Below are 23098 nucleotides of genomic sequence, written 5' to 3' on the forward strand. Positions count from 1 at the left end.
TGAACAGTTGATGAATTGGAATATTAAAATTCATCATTGTCAAATGCTCAGCGAACACCATCTATTCTTAAGATAGGACACAGCATCTCAAATCAAAGGAAAATAACATGACATGGGCACTCAATTACTCCTATCATTTTTTAGTATCCAAACCATATATATTTCCAGATAAAATGTCCTTTAATTTAAGATTCAAATATTCAACGTGCCCAGTTTTATGAAGTAAATGAGAATAATGAGGATAGCTCGCTATTATTACCACACAATCGATAATCCTGAATCATTATTGCCTATAATCACAGATGTGAGGGGAAATGACATACACATCTTAAATCAATTGTTCATAGTAATATTCCAATTAAAGTATTAATGAGAAAATTTCAATAGAATGAGAAAGCTTACATTAATAAAAAATAAGTGTACATTTGCTGAGAAAGGATGAGTCCAGTAAATCCTCGCTAATATTAATATTGCAATATATTGAGGAGGTTGTCCTGATAAGACAAAATCTAACTCAACTGGGCTTTGTTGCACATAACCCCATGCAACATTTCCCCCTTAAATCTTGCGCACTATTGACTTCTAATGGAGCCATAAGGCACAATAAAGGCCAAGTGTGAAAGGATCCCATTCAAATGTGAAATCAACTTAAATAAAAAATATCACAGGTTCTCTCCTAAAATGAAGTCAGCAGCAAATCATAAGCATCTTTAGAAGAAACAACCATAACAAGTGTTTAATTTAACTATCTCATTTATTGAATTAATTCCAATTATTAAGGTAACTATTTAATCTAGTTTTTATTTAAATAAAAGACAGCCTAAAGTTTGACAAATGGCACCAGTTTTCTTTTGTGATTTTCAGTGGCAAGGTTGCAACGTAGTCTGTGTGTTGGTCTCCACAAAGCCTATACTTATCATCCACTTTCAAAACCATTCAATTGCATCATTGGTTGTCACTGTAAAAATATGTATGAGTAATACAACTGTAGTGCTGTGGTATTGCAATGTGATTTGGTCAATGGCAATTGAATTCCATTTGATTTTAGTGAATCTTCTACAGTTGAATATGGTAATGGACTTAATCAACTGCAGACCGTTGACTATAGCTGCTAGAACCTTTTTTTGGATTTCTTAATACTTATTAATTCAATGAATTATTAAATTGATATTGGATCATCACTTGATGCAGAATATAATATAAATCACTTAATTTCTTTCATATCAATTCCCAGGGCATCTGCCAAAGCTGCATCAGCACTAAGTCATTTAATTTTTACTACAAGCCTCAGATTACTGTAATTCATATTCTTCATCAATGCTTGCAAATGCCCTGAAAATAATATGCCTCCCAAACAGTCACGGCCAACCACCGCTTGAAGATCTCAGAATGCATGAATTCGGAAAGTTTTTTAGCCCAATACATGTCAGTGCCACTCATGTCTTAGGCATCTGTGTGATCTGCATCCACTTTCCTCACATCCTTTGGATTTCTTCTGTCACACTACTCCCCTCCCCTTCCGCCATACCTGGCAGACTTTTTGTTTCATTTATTTAACATTTGCTTTCTGTCATCAGTGAAAATATACATTTGTTAGGCTACCATAGAAGGTAGGTTTTGGGTGAACACATTGTGTATTCCTACATTCCTTAGTCTTGCTTAACCTAACACTACACACCAAAGAAACTGTTCTTCAATTCTGTTTCCATTTAAACTCTATTCCGTCTGGTATCCCAATCCTTTCCCTGTCCCTAATTTGCTTGGCTGAGATCCCCTCCTCTATCACAGTTTTCGGCACACCATTTCCAATCAAAATCCTCTCCATTTACCTTTCCTGCCACCTTGGGACTTCTCCCATCAATCCCTTCCCCTTTCAGCAGGCCTAGTTCCTCTCCTAATTTGTTTCCACATTTTTTGTCCGTTCCGTCCACCGCACCTTCTCGATCGTTCTTCACACTCACTTCTCTCCAAAGGCTCCAAACTACACCCATCATCTTGCTTTAGTGGCCATGGTTTCCCGCTGTACAAAACCATGCTCCAAATCATTTGAATGAGGCTTCTCATAACACCTATCTCCAACTCATAATGCATAAAATCCTAACTGATTTTATGCATTCCCACCGACTTTCATTCCTACCTCCATGCCTCTTTAATCATTTCCTCTGCATACAGGTCGAACAGCAACGGTGATAATGGGCAACCCTGCCTTACACCTCTTCCTAACACTGCACATCCGGACTTCCCGTTTCCCACTCGCACCTGAGCAGTCTGAGACATATACAGGTTGTGGATTAGCCTCCTTTCCCTCCAATCCATTCCTACTTTCTGCAATATATTCATTATTTTTCCCAATTCACTCTATCAAACACCTTTTCAAAATCTACGAAACAGGCAAATATGTCCTGAATGTATTCTATGTTCCTCCTGATAAGTGAAGAATTGATTAATTATAGAATCAAATGAAATATCAGAATAAATTTAATTGTTGCATAGCAGAAATTGTATCACCAAAAAAGACTCAAACCAGAACATAATTTTCTATTGGTTCCAGTTTCAAATAGCATCCCTGCTAAAATTATCTATTCGACAATTACAAAGGAACCAACTAGATGCAAATCAGAAATATGTTGAAGTAATAAGAACAAAATAAAATATCCAATTATAAGTGGGATGGAGATAATTATATGTGTAATCCAAGGAGTGATTTCACAAATTGAGAGAGCATCTAGAACAGCAGTATATTTAATACACTAAATGTGGAAAAATAAAAACATGTCAGCTGATAGAAAAGGAAAAATTAACAAATTTCCAATCAGACCTCTATTAATATAAGTGGTATAAATGACAGCATATTCAGTATGACAAGACAAAAACTAAATGCCTGTAAATTGATAGTAAAATTAAGCACAAAGAATAAAAGATGTTGGATGTAAGACAAAAAAGATCAAGCACACACAAATAAACAGGATGAAAGAAACAAAATTACCAAAGAGAGCAAGATAATACTATTCTAAAATCAACAAGAGAACAAAAGGATGGCCATTTAAAAGATACACAGAGTATGGGAGAACTGATTTAAAAGACAATTAGTTGTATCCACTCATATAATAAAAACTTCTCTTCTACATAATAGGCATAAGTGGGTTATGAAAATGAGCAACCTTGGATATTAATTTCAATTTTTTTACTGATCTCCCTTCTCAGATATATGACCTTGACATTCATACATTTTGGCAATGTTCTCTATAAGTGTGGAATAAACAGTTGCCAAGAAATCCTAAACCAATCTTTCTTTCTTTGACACAATTCTGGGAAAAAGTGCAGCCCTAGTTCTAGTATGAAAATGTCTTTCTTACGGTATTCAGCCCCTTTCACATTACAGACCTTTCAATTCAGCAAGGTTCCTCTATCTGATACCTAAATTTAACACTATTTAGGTCCTACTTGTCAAATGCAAATATTCTATTTAAATGTATGCAGTTTCATGAAAGAATAGGAACTCTAATTTCGGGCAGTGCAGAGCAAAACTTTCAATAATATCTATTAATGACGGAACCTTTCTTCTAAATCATTGCAAACCCTTTTATGTATTTGCCAGCCACAGAGGTGAAAAATGAGCCCAAGTTCAATATTGCAGCAGATAAAAAAGAAACAAAAATACTTTTGATCAAGTGACTAATAAGGGAATCAATCCCAAAAACATAAAAAATAAGTGTGATGTGATGTCTGAGAAAGGTGAAAACTTAAATTCCAACAATATGGTTTCGGCAGCACAAAAAGTAGCATGCAAAATTACATGAGGGGGAGAGATAGGAGGCACAGAATATTTTTACCTCATGTTCATAAATTAAGGATTATCATTTCCTTATGGTGATACAAAAATGTCCAAGCTGTGATGATATAGCTTTTTTCTATTTGTTGATTCACTCTTTTCACTCTTCGGACCAAGTAAAAATTTTCTCTAGAATGTATTTCAGTCAGCTGGAAGAGAACACAGGCTCACACGGACAATAACTACAGCAATGAGGTCCACAGTGAATTTCTGCATTGATACGTAACCGTGAATGAAATATGGCTACACTACTGCACTCCAGAGACAAAGGAAAAGTTGAAACAGTGAGTTTCCAAACGCGATCCGACCACGAAGAAGGCAGAGATGGTGAAATCGGCCAACAAGGTGATGGCCATGGTTTCTTGGGGTGCACGTGGAATCATCTTCATCTATTACTCGCAAGGACAAATGGAGAGTGTTATGCATCCTTGTTATTGCACCATTTGAGCAAAGAAATAAAGAAAAACATCCTCATTTGGTAAGCACAAAAATTCTCTTTCACCAAGACCATGCTTGGGTGCACACTTAGTAGTTTCAATGGCATAGCTACCATTACAACATCCACTGCATTTGCCAGATTTGGCCCCCACAGACTTCTCTTGATTTCCAAACATCAGAAAATGATTCGCATAGAATGGCAAGGTCATAGCCAAACAAATGCCTATTTTGTGGACCTTCCAAAATCCTACTTTTTGGATGGATTAAATAAGTTGGAAAAATGCTGGGAAAAGTGTATTGAGCTAAAAGAAGATTATTTTGAATCCTCAAAAAAAATCTACCCAAAATAATTTTTCTATTTATTCCTAAGGAAATATTAAACGATCCACGTAAGATAAACTCTTATTTTCCTCCAAATGATACTTTCACTATGGCAATGAAACAGAGTAAAAACTGTGATCAACAATAACAAATTAGTTAAAAAATATGATACCTGAAGAAAAGTACATTAAGAAATAACAAAAACATGTGGAAAAGCATGAGCAAAGGTCAGCTAGCTCTTTCATCACCACTCAAAAAAATCAAATCTGGAATTAGTGTATGATAATTTTAATTAACAGGCATATACAAAGACAGAAATTTAACTGAACCACTTCACCCTGGAACCTTGGTAAACAAGGAAGACATTTAGATTAAAGTAAGAACATTTTCTTCCTGATTTCACACGAGAGGCTCTCATAAATTCACAGTTTACTGGGTTGGCTTTCACTGCACCCAGAATGCAATTGACGGAAAAGGTTGACCGCATGCTTTGCAGTGCCTGGCGCAGTCGTGACACCATACCCACCATGACCATAATTATGCACCACCTACAATATAAAAATGGTATATTTGAAATTACCAGTAACTAATATAATGCCCCCTACCAATTACTATCTCAAATGTGACTTAATAGATGGCAAAATTATCAAGCATTATATCATTCAAAAATTATGTTTATGGGTTGGTTCCACTGGTACCCCCCGAATACATTTTCATGAGGTTGCTCCTTTATTGATTTTTTCTTGAGTTTATGAAATATGATGAAGACATTACTTATTTATTTTTACAAACTTTATGCATCCATGATGCTTAATGTATTTTCGTTATTATCATCCGTCATGCATAAATAAATGAGGAGAGCTTAAGTTTAAGTGATAAATAACAATGGTACCCTTTATCAGTCAATTACTGGAGTTAAGGTAAAAATAAGAAATAAAGGTCGTTAAAGTGAAAATTCTCCTTTTCCCAAAATTCATTTTTACTGGAGTCCTTAGGAGAGTTTTAACAAGGGGTTCTACTGTATGTACATACATACGCAGGGTCTGTCCCAAAAATAAGTAGCAGTATCTCTTTTTATCTTTTTGGACTTGGAAAAAGTGTTATTTAGAAGGAGTTAGTGCCTCTGGGACAAACAGTGAACAGTTAAGTTTTGCATGGAAGTCCCCGAAAGGCTGCTAAAATGAGTGCAACAGCACGTAAGGAAGGAGGTCTTTTGCCAAATAGAGCTGGATGCACCATCCCACCACACTGCCTCCCTTGTGACGGAGCAGCTGGCCATGCACAGGAGGCAACGCTGCCCCAGCCACGCCACACCCTCATGTGCCACCGCCACAGCTCTTTTTGTGCCCAAGAATAAAAAGGAGCTCGAAAGGCTACCATTTTGGAACGTCGAATAACTTCATAGAGACCCAGAGGAGGTTCCCGTCAGTACCTTTCTGGGAGCATACGATGCTATTTTGAAAAAGTTTAGTAATTGGTACTTCACTCGGCAATAGTTTTTTTTTGCTCAGCAAGTGATGAGGAGAGAGGAATTCCCAGAATGGTTGTACGTCTGAAACTTCAGTTCGTCTTTAGCTCTCGCTCTTCTAGCAACTTAATGTCAATAGTTTTCCAAACTTGTGTTCAGCCTTATTGATAGTGGTTCTTTGGAGCATGCTTTAATAATATTTGGGCTAAGTTTCCAAAATATCCCAAAATAAAAATCCATCAGAAGATAGATACAAGAGAATATAATTGACAGTAGAAATGAAAAGCAGAATCACGGTGGGAGCGTGGCTGATCTAGCACGCACATCAACAATCGGTTTACATCAACATATAATAACCTTGCATTACTTGTGAAGTTTGTGAATGGCAAACCAGCATTGGTTTCAATTTATATTATGTCAAATAAATTGTGGGGGGAAATGAGTCAGGAATGAAAGTGTAACCAGGTTTCCACAGCCTGGTGTTATGTAAGTTTTTGAGCTTAGTAGAAATCGTTCACTAACTACTCTCCCTTGGTAAAATTTTGAAGATTATTGATTTAACTTTTATCAGTGTTTGCAATTTTTAAAGATTAAATTCCTTGAAAAACTTTAACTGTCCATTGAATTATGATTCAAATAAGCTATTAAGGTTTAACTAAAAATTACAATAGAAAATTAATTTTTCACACTAATATTATCATAACATTAACATTGGTAATGATATTTAGCAACTGATAACTCATACAATCACTTTTCTATCATCTAACATATATGATTTTGTGAGTAGTTGTCAATAAATAGCTACCTTAAGGGATCCACCTCGTTTTCTGGGTATGGAAAGTGTTTCCACCTCCACCCTAACTGGATGACGGTGCGGGCGAAGACCAACCCATGTTTCCAATTCTGGAGCCACAGCTAGTTTAGGGATCAAGCGGGAACATTTTTCTCGTATTTTCTCAGAATCCCACTTGCTGACTGATGTGTCATGGTCATCGAAATTCCGAGTGCCACCAAGTGTTACACGCCCTCTGCCACTCGGAATAATGTAAGTGTCATGATCTGCATAAAGGAACTGGGTGACCCAGGGAGCATGAACCTAAAATTTAATAGGCATGGAAAGGGTTATGTTCACTATGTACGAATAGCTTCATGCTATTTATAATAACTGCTATTTATAATAACATGAATTCAGCTTTTTCACCAAACAAATATGCCCATCTGACCTCAATAGCAATGGCTGGATAGATTGTGACATCAGAAATTGATCAATTACAAAATGGACTAAAGGAATTTTTGAACAAAGAAAATAAAATTGCATTCGCCCTCACCTTTTTCCAACAAAACTGAGATTATTAGTGACTTATTCCTCAATTGATTATGCTATGAAAAATCAATAATACCACAGAAATTACATATCCCTTGAATAACTGATTGAAGCACTTTTCCGCTTGATAAAATTTTTATATTTACGACCGGGTTTCGATGTATTACATCATCAGGTGATGCACCCGATGATCAGCATCTGATAATGATGTAATACATCGAAACCCGGTCGTAAATATAAAAATTTTATCGAGCGGAAAAGTGCTTCAATCAGTTATTCATTATGTTCGACTTCCACCACATCACGCCTGAAGCTGAGTAATTTATACATACCCCTTGTTTAACATTGTAGAATTTTGAAAGTACTGAAAGAAACCATGAAAAAGTTATAATCCTATTTTGACTTATTTTTACTAATATTAGACAAATATTTATTAAATCCTTCAATGAAATGAACAGGGCTGTGAAATATCTCACACAATGGGCAATTTTCTGATTCAGTTTGGAAGAGAGACAAAGTGAACCTTTTCAAATATTAAATGAGCCAGAATGTTAGAAAATCACAAGGGAGTTTAAAAGGGATGATTTCAGGGTTCTAACTATCTCAACAGCATTACATTCAAGTTTGAGCACGACAGAGCGATTTTATTAATTATATAAAAATAAACAAAAAGTATGTCATTTCAAGAAGTCAAAATGATACCTACACTAGGCAGAAAATTAAATGGAAACTCTTCCTAGAATCTCACAGTTCTTGTTGAGAAATAAAATGGCAAAGGCAAAAATGCAATAATTGCTTTAATAAAAACAGTTTAGAGTTTTTTATAGAAAGCATATTATTATTTGGACATGAAATCAATAAAACTTGCATACCGGAACTAAATCACTGCCATGGACATACAATTTATTAAAAAAATATGAAAAGTAGGTTTAATTCTGACAAGAATTCACAAGATTTTGTTAGAATCTACCGATAAACTATGAAATTTCTAAACATCCCATAAAAATACTACTGGACCTGCCTCCATAGCAATCCTCAGCTCGATTCTCCAAAGAGAGATCATCAAACCATATAGTGATGCTACTTTCAATATGATAACCAAAGAACATATTTGCTTTGAAAATTAGCAGAAAGAAAAAAGATACAAGACAGAAATTTAGTAAGAAACAGTTGGCTGAAACATAAGCACAATACTACAAGAGATTTCACTAAGCCCCTTTGGCAACGCAGCTATTGTTACTTATTCTATTATCATAACTTTGGAGTATTTCATAAGATTCGGGGGACCCAGAGTATTTGGCTACCGACCAGAAGGCTCAGGTTAAAATCTTGAATGACTCATCTCACCGAAAGCTTAAACTAAGGTGTTTGGTTTTGTGGATACCAAACCTTCCCAGGAAACCATGCAAGGAAAGGTATTGCCAGCCCTTACATGCCAATTATACAGGCTTTAGAGCTTAGAAATACGGAATCCTTACACACACTCATCAAACCAACTTTTAGATTGATCAATGTGTGGGTGGCATTAGCAAACCATAAGGGAATCCTGTGGAACCCTAAAAACCCAAAAAAAGCTAATTGAGGATCTATAAAAATGATACAAAATTTTTTTACCAGATCTAGAGTATTACTGGTAATTGAAGTAATACCGTATTTTCCCATCTATAACACACATCCAGAACTCTGTCTCATTCGTGTTCTGTTCATCTGTTTTTACGTCTACCTTTCATTCCCTCGTCCCTCTCCACGGGGGGAAATTCCTGCTACCTGCAACGTTGGGTCGCATTCCCTTCCTTTTATAGCGTCCTTGGGGGGTAGTGTTTCGTGGTGCATGTTCATGTGGTAGTGGTGTTTCACATTCTTGCTTGTTGTGTCCTGGCTTGCGTTTTCTGGGATGCCTGCGGTGCTGCATCCTGGGGTGCAGTTTTTTGTTGGGTTGCGGTATATGCGTTTGCATGAGTGTTGGATGAAGGGATTTTTGCATGAGTGTGTGCTCTGCTGTGGGTGTAATTTTCCATGTTGTTGTTTTGCATGTGGTATTGTTCCTTTTTACAGTTGGCGACCTAAAACCCCCCACCGCATGCCTTTGCGGCGGCTTGCGGGGTATTATGTAGATGTAGATGCATAGATGGTAACAACCAATGAATACATGGAATCATAATTTCCTGTGGCTATATCTATCGTAAGTAAACAGAAGATTAGAGCCAGGTGATTGAAATTAATTCCAAACAGAAGGTTTAAAATAAAAAGTGTTCACAAGCCAACACAATGTGCCGCCTTATTGCTTTTTTGCTGCGGTTCGTAGGTTGAAACTAGACATAGGTTTGTGTGCCCTTTTATTTGCTCTATAAATTACCTTTCAGCATATCAAATATAAACAAATAAGAGAATCAATGAAATAGAATTTTCTTGTTTTGTTTACTTTACTTTGTTAGTATCAGTGCTCTGCTCTTCTATACCCCCTCTAAGTTCTATGGAAGTGCCACCCACATGGTGATTGTGTCAAACCTGAATTGAGTTAAGCTTTTGTAATTTTGAATTTTCTCATGAAAATTACTTATGGAGAAGAAAATTGTATACAGCGATGTTTTAGCTGGAAGTATTCAATTTCACGAAAGAAGAAGAAAATCACGAGGCTGCCAGGATTTATCCATTAATAAATATTTTAAATCAAAGCTATGTTCTAGTTGGGAAAAGTGGATGATGTCTAGTATGAAAAACTACACAAAATTGGGAATGATCAAAAGAGTATCTTATGAAGAAATAAGCCGGTGGATCCTGGAAATTAAGTAGGGTGTCAGAGGGACTTGTCTAAAAAATGGATTTCAAAAAGCTTTACGCAATATTTCAACGCCAGTGCTAGAAGATGAGGAAGAGTTAACTTCCAAGAGTTACCTTGACGATGTGCCTGAAAAGATAATAAATACACTAAAATCATTAAATTGTGATTCACGAGACGAATTTCTTGGATTTGTGTGATCTACCTATTCTATCATATATTTATATGTACATGTATATAATACGATGTACTCTATGTATACGTGAAGTACTATGTATTAGAATAAAGAAGTACTATGTATTAGAATAAATGAAGTATAGAAATCATATGTTTCTTCTTTTTCTCGGTTTCCCATTTTCCGCATCGTCATTTTTTCAATCATCTGAACATTTTTGTACAGATAACGCATACATTATCGATGGGAAAATATGGTAATTGACATTAATGACTCACTAAAAAAATAATAAATCAGAAATATGGATTTGTAACGCAGAAATTCCTTCCATTCACATAGTATTTTGTTAACTATAAAACTTAAACAAAAAAAATTCATTTGGATCAATTGACGAGTAAATTTCTATATTTATTTTTATTTTATCATATAAATGCTTCATATTGATATTGGCAGATATATATTTCCTGAATTTAGAGCATCCGTCTAAAATACTTCAACATAACTTTGAAGAGGATGAACACCATGTCTGCCTAAATAAGAGGGCAGAGCTCCTCAAAAATCTCAACATTATTTGGGGGAAAAAAGTGATTTTTAAATATTTTGTTTTGAAGCATTCCAGACATGAACGAGTGACCTAGGATGGTAAACATTATATTTTTACCACTTAAAGTGAGATATTGCAGTAATAAAAGCAGTACAAGTATAGAGATTTCTTTTTAACATGAATTCAAGTTCCATACCTTCATTCTAATTACCTATGAGAGTCAGCAAATGATGACTGCTCACTTGTTTCCGCAGCAATATGTTCTTTGGTTTACTACCCTACGGTGAAAAAAATTCAATCAGCCTCTGAGATATGATACCCCAACACAAGTCATTTTTCAGTAACTATTTCTAAAAAATATTGGAGATATCTTGATAAAATTTATTCTGCACATTAATTAATCCTGGGCACATAAGGCTGCTAATTACAGCTTCTAACGTTGATGACAGGGGCTCACTAAGTTCCTTCATTTGAAAGGTTACAGTGCAGGAAAATCTGATTGGATGAAATGATGGCTGTTTGTGAAAATGATAGTCCGTCATATGACAAAGCGGTGCAAAGGTGGAAAAGGAATTTTCAAAGTGGCCACGTGTCTTTCACAGGCAATCCGAGAAGTGGAAGACCATCCCTCACAGGCGATGCCACCACAGTGAAGAAAGCGGAGGAGTTACCCTATTAGAATGAAGAGCAGCCATCCAAACGATCATTGCTCATCACTGATCTTAGTTGGTTGGAAAAATTCTCCTCAAAGAACTGCACAGGTGTCAGCACATCGGGTTCTATGACCACTGACTCCTTTTCAGAAGCAAACACAGTGGGACATGAAATCAAGACTGGCAAAGTGATGCCTTTGAAATTTTGCCACACCCACCCTAGCCTCCCAGTCTCACAGCAAGTGACTTTCCCTATTCACAGAACTTAAAATGGCCTTCAAATTTTTGAGAAACTGATGGGAGAAATGTATAGCTCTGGATGGTGACTATGCCGAGAAGTCAAATTAATAAAAATTAAATTTCCATCTTTTTTACTGTTTAGTAATAATTAAAAGCTAACGATACCCCCTCATACAAATAATAAAGACAATGATGGCTAACAAAATCACCAGAAAATATAATGCATCTAACACTTCCTTTTAGGCAGTAACAATGTAGTGTTGCAAGTATCCTCTCATACTCTTTGGTGAAGATGGTATGCATAATGTACTGCAACTTTAAATAATTATCCTGACAACATTAATTCCAATGACATATTCCAGTCAATGATTGAAATCAAAATCATTCATGCACCCCATACGAGGTCTGTCCAAAAAGTAACGTGAATTTAAAGTTTTGCGGGTTACATATATTTGATTTTTTGTGGCGTTATGTATGGTACTTATGTCTCTCACTTATGCAGAAAAATTCGACCATTTTGAATGTTCACTTAATTGTTGACAGCTGTTTTGCTAGGGTAAGTTTTGGCTTGTCTTCGATATTTGCCTGTTCCAAAAAATGGGTAAAAGAATCAGTATCAAATTATGTGTGAAAAACGAAATTAAGTGCGCGGACACATTCTGAATGTTGACTGTGGCATAAGGAGAAGCTACCTTGGACCGAAGCAACATTTATTGGCGGTACAAAATGTTCTCAGAGGGCCGAGAAGATGTGAACGACAAAGAGCGTGCCGGATGCCCGGGCACGTCAACAACAGACGAAAACATTGATGAAGTGAAGAAAATAGTATTGGCCGATCGTCGAAACACCGCTAGAGAAGTTGCTGAGGACCTAAACATATCGATTGGCTCGTGCCATTCAATTTTTACCAATGATTTGTGCATGACACGGGTCACCACAAAATTTGTACCACAATTGCTCAATTTTGACCAAAAATAGCGGCGCATTAACATTGCTATTGAGGTGTTGGATGGTCCGCAACGACCCAAATTTGCTAGAGGGTCATAACTGGTGACGAATCATTGGCTTATGGTTAAGACGTGGAAACTAAAGCTCAATCATCCCAATGGAAGCTGCAGCACAAGCCAAGACCAAAAAAAGCACGCCAAGTTCAGTTGAATTTCAAAGATTTGCTTACAGTTTTCTTCGACTGCAGGGACATGATGCATCATGAGTCCTTGCCACAGGGTAGAACGGTAAATAAGGAATATTACCTGCAAGTTAAGCACATATTGCACAAAGCAATCTGCCACAAATTCCCCGATTTGTGGAAGAACAAAAATTGGCTGTTGCACCATGACAATGCCCCTGCTCACACATTGTTACTTGAGCGTGAATGTTTCGCCAAAACCTGCACACTAATGATGCCGCAGCTGCCATATTCTCCAGACCTGGCCCCCAGTGACTTTTTTATTGTTTCCAAAATTGAAGAGACCCATGTAAGGACGATGCTACACTACGATTGACAAGATAAAGACTGCATCGAAGGAGGAGCTGAACAAGTCCACAAAAAATGATTTTTTGAAGTGCTTGGAAGATTGGAATAAACATTGGCACAAGTGCATCATAATATTTGATGGTTATTACTTTGAAGGGGACAAAATAGATATTCATGGACACCCTAAAATGATTTCATTAAGAAATACAGAAACTGTCTAACATTTATGTCCAGATTAAGGATAAGATTTCCAAACCTTTATAACTTGCCCACGTATCGGCACCATCTGACGGTCTTGACAAAGCTGTGCAGCACTGAGGCCTGAACAATTCATAACCACGTCATAGTCATCAGCTAATTCTCCAAAACTTTCAATCTTCTTTGATATGACCTTACCTCCACTTTCTTGAAACCTGAAATGACAGAGAAATAATATATATAAGTTTGGGTTGTGCTTATACGCTGGTGAAAGACTGGTCATTTTTTAGAACCATGGATCATGATCATCTTTTCTCTTATTCCCGAATGCAGTAACCGGGAATACAAACTTGATTTCTGAAAGAAAAACAAAATTAAAATAGATAGTTGATCATATAAGGGCAAGTATCTAATTTCTTTTTACTGGAACGTCGTCTAGGGACATTATCTTTATCAATGTTTCAAAATTTTGTAAAAATGTGACAGAATTATCATTAAATAAATTTCTGGTGTGTATCACCACTGCCTCATTAGGGTGATGCCTTGAATGCATGGTACAATGCAAGTTTCCCATTACCTCCATATCACATTTAGCCTGCTGTTTTGGACTCGACACTTCTTGAAGGCTTGTGGAGTATCGGAATGGTTAACAAGCAGGGGTTTAATTTTCATATTGCTGCATGCATTTGTGCAACATAACAGTGAGAGACAGCCTTTCATTGGCTTGTGGTCGGGCAATGCATTCTCTTCTACTGTCACGTGCACAAATATAGTTTCGCTTTGGCATCTTCCTCCAGAAGAGACTCCATCTTGTCACAATTAAAAACCTGTTGCTGAGGTAACCCTCAGAATCTACGAGCTTTTTGAAGTCGCCAATGAAGTTCTCTTTGCACTTCTGACTTGGAGCTCGCTGCTTCACCATGCCTCACAATGCCATGGATGCCGGTTCTTCTCGTAAACTTGTCCAACCACACATGGCTCCCCTTAAATGTTTATTTAGCCATTGACGATCCCAACACCTTCTAAAAGAGGTCTGCATAAATCACTTTACCCACCTAACTAATGATATTCTCCTCAATAGTGTCACATTGCAATTGCTTTTCATTTATCCACATGATAAGAAACCTTTCAACATTGTTGAGAATATTTAGCCATTGCTTAGATATTCTTTCCACTCCCTTTGAAGCATCCATCTCCTTAATTTTGCCCTGGCTCTTGAGGAGAATACAAATTGCTGTTGTCAACCGATTGTTGACGTGCATGCGTACTAGATCAGCCACACGTTGTGCCACATTTTCAATGATTTTACTTTTCATTTCTACCGTTATTTTAAATCTCTTATTGCTTTTTTCAAATGGATTTTCTTCAAAGTAATTTTTAAAACTGCACAAAAAAATCACAAATAATATGTCTGAACACAAGCTTGTGTGATCACAAGTGACCATAGATGCTAGTGGATTGAGTGCTGACTGCAGTAGCAGCAGACAAACTGCAGGAGCAGGCAGGCAGTGAAACCAGGATTTCACCTCTCCTTGTCACTCGCCATGCAAAAAGTCCATCGAGGGAGTCATTTTTGGGGGCCAATATTTTCACTCATTATGCTAATTACTCACTGTGTGAGGGGCTTATTAAATAAGGTTCCACTGTCTGTGTATTAGCAGGTTATTGAATAAATAAAACATTTAAAGTGTCCACCCTTCCAAAGCATTTGAATTCATTCCTGAGCACCCTGACAGATCAATCAGGAACCTCCTTTATCTATTTTCACTAATGCTTGACCTCTACTTTCATTAATTTGGTTGTTCGGTGGGGAAGACGGGGGTGGGGGATGGGGAGGAATTTCAAAATACATTATATCCCCATATCCTGAATCAGTTCTGATCAATTGCTAGCATGTCGGAGAATGCCTGGAGGTTAACCTACCAAGTCAAAGCTAGCTGCTAAAGAGTTTTCGAAAGCTTTGATGACCTGATCCCACCTACATGCTATTTTGATAATGCATTAATAGTTTGGAAATCACAAATTTTTTTATCTTAAGCGTAGCTAAAAATAGTTACTTATTACTGACATAATAAACAATACCCATTTGAAATTACTTATTACAATCTATTTCTGTAAAAGAGCCAAAGAAAGATCATATAACCCTATGCAATACAATCCCCAGCAGGGAGAAATAAATTTCCAATTACAGTGAAGTGCAAACAATGTGCGTCTCACAACAAAGTAATGCATTTCAAGCTCTCTGAAAATTTTCTTAGCCCAGTGAACCGTGGGCCGGTATCTAATCTCTAAACTTATTATGCACAATGATTATGCAAAATTGAGCACCAATATTTCATACATCAGCATGCATGAATTTAAAGAAAAGTAAGGTAGCCATGACTCTTTACCTTAGCAATGACCATGGAAGCAATCTTCGACATTCAATGCCAAGAGTTACACAATAAGAACCATACTTCCAATTTCCAGGGTACACTTTAAGCTCTTCTTCAGTGGCATATCTATATACGGGAGCAACCTTCTTCATGTAATTGCTCTGTAACATAGTATGGAACATGGTTAAAACAATAAAATATCCATTGATTAAAAACTTGTTCTGTCATTAAAATACCACAGCAGCTATTAATATTAGTGTGTGTGTTCGATAACAAGATATTCTCCAAAATCAATTTACCAACACTTCCACTCAAAATAACCATTTAAGAATAAAAAAAATGTTAATGATGCAAACATAAAACCTCCCGAGTATTAATAAAGAATTATTTTCACATTTAATCTCTTAAATAATTAAATCTCCTGAGCATAGGTATGTGCTAAGTTGGCAATGCAATTTTATTACACCACCTCCCAGCCTGGGGCAAATTGTGCTGCCTAAAGGGCAATTTGTGGACCTTAGACTGCACCCACGAAAGACAAGAATGATGTATGCACTGATTAAGTGAGGTCAGCATGGATAAACAAGAGAATGTCAGCTCCAGCCATCTCCGAGGGGACATGCTTTTCCCTCATCTCTAGAACCATCCCTTGCCATGAGTCAAAGGACTCTCGGGTAAAATTGCTAGGAGCACTGCGATACTAAAAGACAACATTCATCTTTTGCCCTCCATTACATGACCATACAATGATATATAAAATTCATGATACACACAATGAAATAAAATAGTGCTTACAGTTTGACCTTATAAACCACCTCTCATTATTATACGATAATATTTAATAAAGACAATAAAAACTATTTTTATTTTGTATCATTAACTCCATTCCATCCCATTTATAGGCAAATGAATTGAAACTAACTTCTGCCAACCACTATAAGTTCAATATAATTAACTAAAGTTGATGTTCCTATCTTTAGTCATGCCCCCACAATTGGAAAATGGGTTGGGCCCACCATTTAACCTTCCAAGAGGCCACTATGAGGAACATCCATTCCACCAAAACGCTTTTCATGGATTGTTGAAATTTAAAAAAGCAAAATGAAAACTTTCAGAGAATTTTCAACAATTTACTGTATTCCTAGGCTATTTAAACAGTTTATATTTAAACTAATATAATTTTGGAAATTGGCAACGAAACATTCTTGGCTGTGATGTGGAAGGGCATATTTCAGAAAAGACACAGTAAGCACTAGTGTTTTGCTTAAAGAAAAAATCAAGAGCAGGAGATAATTTGAAATCCCAAGTCTCAAGTATTGAGGGTATGACAATATATTTTATAACAGCTCTGCATCATTTTTATGGGTGGTTAAGAAAAACTATTAGCTCAACCTATGCTGCCATTATTAGCAGGGATAGAGGCAGAGTTCACACAATAAATAAAAACAAAAATGCTTACTGTCCTCCTTAATGGGATCTGAAAAGTCCTCGACCTGATGATGAAAATGACAATTTATGTTTTCAAAAAATTTTCTCTTTCAAAACAAATGCCTTTAATAGTATAACATTACATCCAGCAGTGTTCCTGTATTATTATCCTGTCTCTGCGTTGTTCTTCCAGAAATGCATCAAAGTACTTGTCTAGAGCCGCAATTGCTTCTTGATTGGAATAAAAACGTTGACAAGATAGGACACTTTCGAGTTTTCACAAGAGGTGAAGTGGAAGTCCGCAGGAACTGAATACAGGGAATAGGGTGGGCATTCATGGTGTGCTTCAAAGTGCATATCCCTCAATTTTCCTATAGCCAAGACAGTTTGGTGGGGATGCACCATTGCCCTGATGAAAAACTACTTTTTCCTCAGCGTGCAATGGTCTGTTTTTGCAAATTTTTGCATCCAATTTCAATAGAAGGGTAGAATAGTACTCCCCAGCTATTGCTGTACATTTTTCAAGGCAGTCCCGTCATCAGAATTCCTTTTGTATCCGAAAAAAATGCATGCCATGACCTTTCCCACTGATGGCACTCTCATCACCCTCTATCCACTGCATGGATTGTTGTTTCGATTCTGATGTGTAAGGACCAATCCATGTTCCATCCATTGTCAAATATCAACACAGGAAATCACTCATGTTTTATGTAAGGCCTACCAAGTACTGCTTGGAAAGTGGAGTGGAATGCAGTTGTGATCCACGCATCTTGCGAAAAGCTTTGCCATGTGCATTTCCTCATGCAAAATGTGACCAACGTGCTTTCCTGACATCCCTACAGTATTTGCAATTTCACACATTTTCCCAACTCATATCGTGCACTTTTTTGATGATTTCCTGAGTGGTCACACTCATGGGACGTCCTTCACATGGTTTATCTTGGAGGCTTTCACAGCCACGTTTTAACTCGTCCGCCCATTTCTAGCCCACATGGAAATTGAAGAAAAAGAGTCCCCATACACATTTACAATCTTCGAATGAATTTTTGTTGGCATTAAACCTTATCTTAAGAAGAATTTTTCACTTCACAATATTAGATTTATTCTATTTCCAACAACATATGCACCCAAACTGATTCAAACAACTGCCTAGAGTAAACTGCTGGATGAAATGGCTTGCTGCAATTTCACATGGGGTCTACTCACAAATGTGCCAACATAAGATAAAATAATTATGTGAGTAGTAATGGACGAGGCCAAGAACTTTCCAGACCACCCTCATAAGCACACCTGTTAAACATAATTATGGAAAAACAAGATCCAAAAATTATCAGATGCATATATTTTTCAGCAGCCAAGAAAGAATACAAACATTATTCTCATCATCAGCACAGTGGGTCTTAACTCTCCATGTGATATCAAAGAGAATTCTTACATGTTTACACATGAGATGTAACATAGTTTAATAGTAGGAGTGTGAACACAATTAATGAAAGAGTGAATCCTCTGAAATAATGCTTTTATAAACTCCATAAATTACACAATTAATGGTCCCAGGTCCACCAGAACTTTTAGACTAATGAATTACCAAGATTTCCATTCTTGGCAGTTTTGTTCAATTAGCAATCCAGTAATAAATCCAGTAGTTAGTCAGATAATTGACAGTAGCGCTCATGAAATACCAAGGCTGACAACAGCATGTGAAATAAGGGTAATAGGGTAAGGGTTCAGTTCCTTTCCATGTACCAACTGCCCCTAGTTTACTTGAAAAATCACATAGCTTGAATGAAGCTGAGGGTACCTAGGAACCACCTGAAATAGAACCTGGTCCTCCTGTCACAAGCCCAACACTATCTATTTGATCACTACACCCCCTAAGATATACAATTCAATACTGTATCAACTGACAGCAAAGATGTTAGAAAATAACTATTTTAATAGTTTGGAAGCATTAATAAAAAGAAGCAGCAACATGCAAACTTCTACTCTATCTAAGATCATTAAGGGGTTGTTTTATCATCTAATCTTAAATTGTTCAAACTACATTAAAGGAGGATGAGAAACCAATATTCAATAAAATAAACCTACCCAAATTAATGATGGCATTGAACTGGATAGTTGAAAACCAGAGCACTGAAAAACTCCCGATTTTTCACCGTCTGAAGAGTTCCGCAAGTTGTCATAATATGAATAGGAATCAGCAATCCAGTTCCTAAAATAAAGAAGAGAGAAAGCACATGCACTGAGTGAAATTTCTTAAACACTCGATACCTATATGGGCAGATCTAAATGCTAACAGTGAAAGCTGCTCTTTTCAATATGATACATGAATCCATTTGATACAGCACTCCATGGAATAGACACTACACTGGACAATATTTTGGACACAAATTGACAATATGATGCAGTAGTGAACGAGGATTCAATGAGTACAACTAACCATGACTCTTGCATGAAACTAACTTATTCAACACAACACGAATTTACGTACGTAAACTGGTATTTTTTTTATTTTTGGCAACAAATAACTTACTCAGTGATATCCAAGGTGGGCCCAGTAAAGGTGGAACTTGGGTGGAACAGTCCAGCAGCTCCATCGCTTGTAGTGTTTTGATTGAAGAGGTGAGCAATTATTGTGTAATTGGCATTGGGAAACTGGTCTTGTAATTCCAATGCAGTCATCAAACCTACAACACCAGCACCAAGAATGCACACGTCCATGGCTCCACGTCGCTCCATTGCGTCTCCAAGACAGTTTCTTAAGCGCCTGTCACATCGGCGGCGAAATCAGCAAACACTTCTATTTACAGTTATTCCTCCCTCCGCAACTGAATCAAAATAAATTTATTAAGGCAAGGCTACCTCCTAAAACACCCAATCAGATATTCTGAAGGTCACTCAAGTCACACTTGTCCAACTTCTTGGCAACAAACGCTTATAATTCTTCAGCGATAACCAATTAACTTATCAAGCAATTGTGACTGATCGGAGATGTCTTCCAGTGATTACTCCGCAGCTATGAAGTCCAATTTCACACTATAAATATTAACAACAGTTGAAACATGCTCTAAGGATATATGTACTTGAATTAAAGCTTCCTTAGGTACATCTGAGCGAATATCACAATAGGATTCAGAATTACCCAGAAGCATCCATGATTTTCACTCACATTTTCTAAAAATTAACCAGTAATAAAAACCACCGAAACCAGCTGCAGGGAATGGATTTACTTTGGTGCGCGAGAAGCAATTAGACAGCAATCGCATGAAAAATATGTTTACGTATTACAAAATTTCATCGTTGAAAACAACAAAAAAAGCTTAGTTTGGACAGCTTAAGGCTCACTACGTAGAGTAAATGAAATAACTTTGCAAATAATGAAGAGGAAACACTCAGAAAAATATATTGGATGAAATTAAAGAATTGAGTAAATAAACATAAATGGGTGGACCGCTACTATATTGACTCTATTGCCTAAGCCAAGGATGCTTGAGGCAATCAGCAGCCGTAGCCCTGCGTACAGGGTCGTAATCAAGCATTGGCTTTAGGAATGACGCAAATTCACGAGCGTCCTTGGTGCTCCATTTATATTTTTCCTTAAGTACATCAACTAACCCCCAGGTCTTGAGGAATGGGATATTTCTAAGTTCGCACTTCTTGTTGAAAAACCTAAGAGAATTATTGCCCGAGAGCGCAATTCTACGAGGAATATCACCTAGAAGTTCAATTATATGAGCAATTTGATCGTCGTCGCGAGAAAACCCGACTCCAGGACGGGGATCGAATAAATAGTCACCAGTGGCCAACTCAAAGGCAATGCAAGCAGTACTCCAAATATCAGCTGCTGTACCGTATGAAGAGCCTAGTATCACCTCCAATGCACGATATTGCCTAGTTTGGATATCCTCCGTAAAGTGGTGATCCACATAACACGCATTCCCTAAGTCAGCAATTTTAACTTCTATTTTACAACACTCAAATGCAGGATCGGGACGTGATTTATTTGAGGCTGAAGTAGGGTCACTCGGCTCAGCGTGATTTTCTGGAGTTTCTCCTTTCTCAGGCGTTAGGCTGTCAGCTTCTTCGACAGTATTTCCATTATGACATGAATCAGCCAGTTCAGTACCACAGTTCTCATGGGTTTGAGCATCTCCACTGCAAGAGAGAGTTGGTTTTACACACCCATTCTGTAGTAATTCTGGATTAATCTCAGAGGCAACTTTTTCTTCGTCTTTCTTTTTCTCATCAGGTTCAACGTCGGTTGGCTCCAATACATCATCCATCATTGGAATATGATCGCCACCTTCAAGATTCGGTTCACCTTGACTATGTTCTTCAGCTTCTTCAATTTGTTGCATCTGTTTTTTTAAAAGCTCACTTTGCCGTTTCGCCTTCTTTTTCAATTTCTTTTTCTTGTTCCGGGACATCTTGGTACCAGGTCCTTGATCACGTACTTCTTTTGGTGCTGTGCTTACCAAGGATGTAGGCAATTTGTTTCCTGCACTGTGAAGTTCTGTAGCTTCTAACGCCAATTTGCGAATGTAACTATCATCCACACATAGAAGCACATTCTCAGGTTTTATATCAGTATGAATAATCCTACACTTAAAGTGAAGATAGTCTAACCCTTCCAGTACTTGACGAATTATAGATTTAACATTTTCGATAGGAATACCACGGTAATTACTTCTAATGATCAATTTCAATAGATTTTCCCCCAATACTTCAAAAACCATACACACATGAGTGCCGTTAACCCCACTGATTTTAAAATCATTCAGCAACTGCACTGTTTTGTGTCTCTTGGGATCATTAACGTCGCTTTCGTTAACACGCTTAAGTAGTTTTATTTCATCCAATGCAGTATCCGTAAAATGTGATTCACTTTTGACGACTTTCAATGCTACAAATCTTTTATCGACGAGGTCCCAACAGAGCCATACTGTCGAAAAATGTCCCCAACCTAACTTTCTGGTGACATGGTACCTATTTAGAAATAAGTCTCCAATTTTCACAGGATGATAACCACCCTTGCAATAAGCTTTAGGATCTTCTTGTTCTTCTTCGTCGAAACTGTTATCTTCAGAATCGTCTCCGTCGGAAACTGACTCGTAAGATGAAGAATGTCGAGGTTCCAACCTGTTCGAGTTCGACGGTCTAGATGTAGTTGGTCTATGCTCTTCGTTCTTCCCTATCCGCTTAGAGCCCCTATGACGCTTTTTCTTGGCTTTGATTGCAAGTACACGGCGGTTGGCATCCAGTTTAGTGCTCATTTTACAAACTTAAACAAATTTTGAAGTGAAAATACGGAAAACTACTATGACATGGTGTGTTTTATAACAGTTGTTTGATTATGGCGGCCTGTTCACCACCAAATTGTGAACATTGAAGATGGCGTAGAAACAATGAAACAAATGCTACGACAAATGCGATTCTAGTGATTCTATTTATTCTGCTCCAGTCTTGCCAACGGCAAGGTGTTGTTTAACATCGAAAATGGTTATGAATTGGGCAGGTGGGAATAAGAGAATACAAAAGGGTTGTCAATAACCATATGGCGACTCCAATTAAATTCCCTGATAATGCTATCAAATTTTAAGAGTCGAGATTGTAGAAGTAATTATAAACTCCTTCCTTATTGACATTTCGAAAAGGGGTAAAGAAATCACAGAAATAGCGAAGCCACCCTAACGCATTTAATTTAAGTAATTGGTACTGTGATATTATCAGGAAAGTATTAAAATAACGATAATTATTATCGGTAACAACTAGGCATAATGAATTTCAGTGATCACGATTACGCTCAATTGACAGAAAATGAACACCTCACTTCTTAACAAATGGAC

At 37.0% G+C, this 23098-nt stretch overlaps 2 protein-coding genes across 3 annotated transcripts; both read right to left on the reverse strand.

Moving 5' to 3' along the window:
- Positions 1–831: 831 nt before the first annotated feature.
- On the reverse strand, positions 832–20691 carry Daao1 (D-amino acid oxidase 1). Of its 2 annotated transcripts, XM_071598270.1 has the most exons (6): positions 19786–20691; positions 19341–19464; positions 15840–15985; positions 13508–13664; positions 6865–7155; positions 2466–5139 (listed from the first exon to the last, which is right to left on the reverse strand). In XM_071598270.1, the coding sequence occupies exons 1-6, from the start codon at positions 19989–19991 to the stop codon at positions 5014–5016; spliced, it is 1050 nt and encodes a 349-aa protein (XP_071454371.1). In that variant the 5' UTR covers positions 19992–20691; the 3' UTR covers positions 2466–5013. The 2 variants fall into 2 exon arrangements, with proteins under 2 accessions (XP_071454372.1, XP_071454371.1); XM_071598271.1 differs by lacking the exon at positions 6865–7155 and having other exon boundaries at positions 832–5139.
- A 28-nt stretch (positions 20692–20719) lies between these two features.
- LOC139699835 (SRSF protein kinase 3-like) lies at positions 20720–22634 on the reverse strand. Its single transcript, XM_071598269.1, has one exon. It carries the CDS (start codon positions 22523–22525, stop codon positions 20720–20722), a length of 1806 nt encoding a protein of 601 aa, XP_071454370.1. The 5' UTR covers positions 22526–22634.
- Between the last annotated feature and the right edge of the window lie 464 nt (positions 22635–23098).

Source organism: Hetaerina americana, unplaced genomic scaffold (assembly GCF_022747635.1).
Source record: "Hetaerina americana unplaced genomic scaffold, ioHetAmer1.1.p SCAF_92, whole genome shotgun sequence".
Taxonomy (NCBI): Eukaryota; Metazoa; Arthropoda; class Insecta; order Odonata; family Calopterygidae; genus Hetaerina; species Hetaerina americana.

Coding starts and splice junctions, on each gene's coding strand:
- Daao1 (XM_071598270.1), bottom strand. CDS start 19,991: ATGGAGCGACGTGGAGCCATGGACGTGTGCATTCTTGGTGCTGGTGTT. Junction 7,156..13,507: donor TACGTGGGCAAGTTATAAAG/GTTTGGAAATCT, acceptor ATTAAATTTTAG/GTTCATGCTCCCTGGGTCAC. Junction 5,140..6,864: donor AACGAGGTGGATCCCTTAAG/GTAGCTATTTAT, acceptor TTTATATTGTAG/GTGGTGCATAATTATGGTCA.
- LOC139699835 (XM_071598269.1), bottom strand. CDS start 22,525: ATGAGCACTAAACTGGATGCCAACCGCCGTGTACTTGCAATCAAAGCC.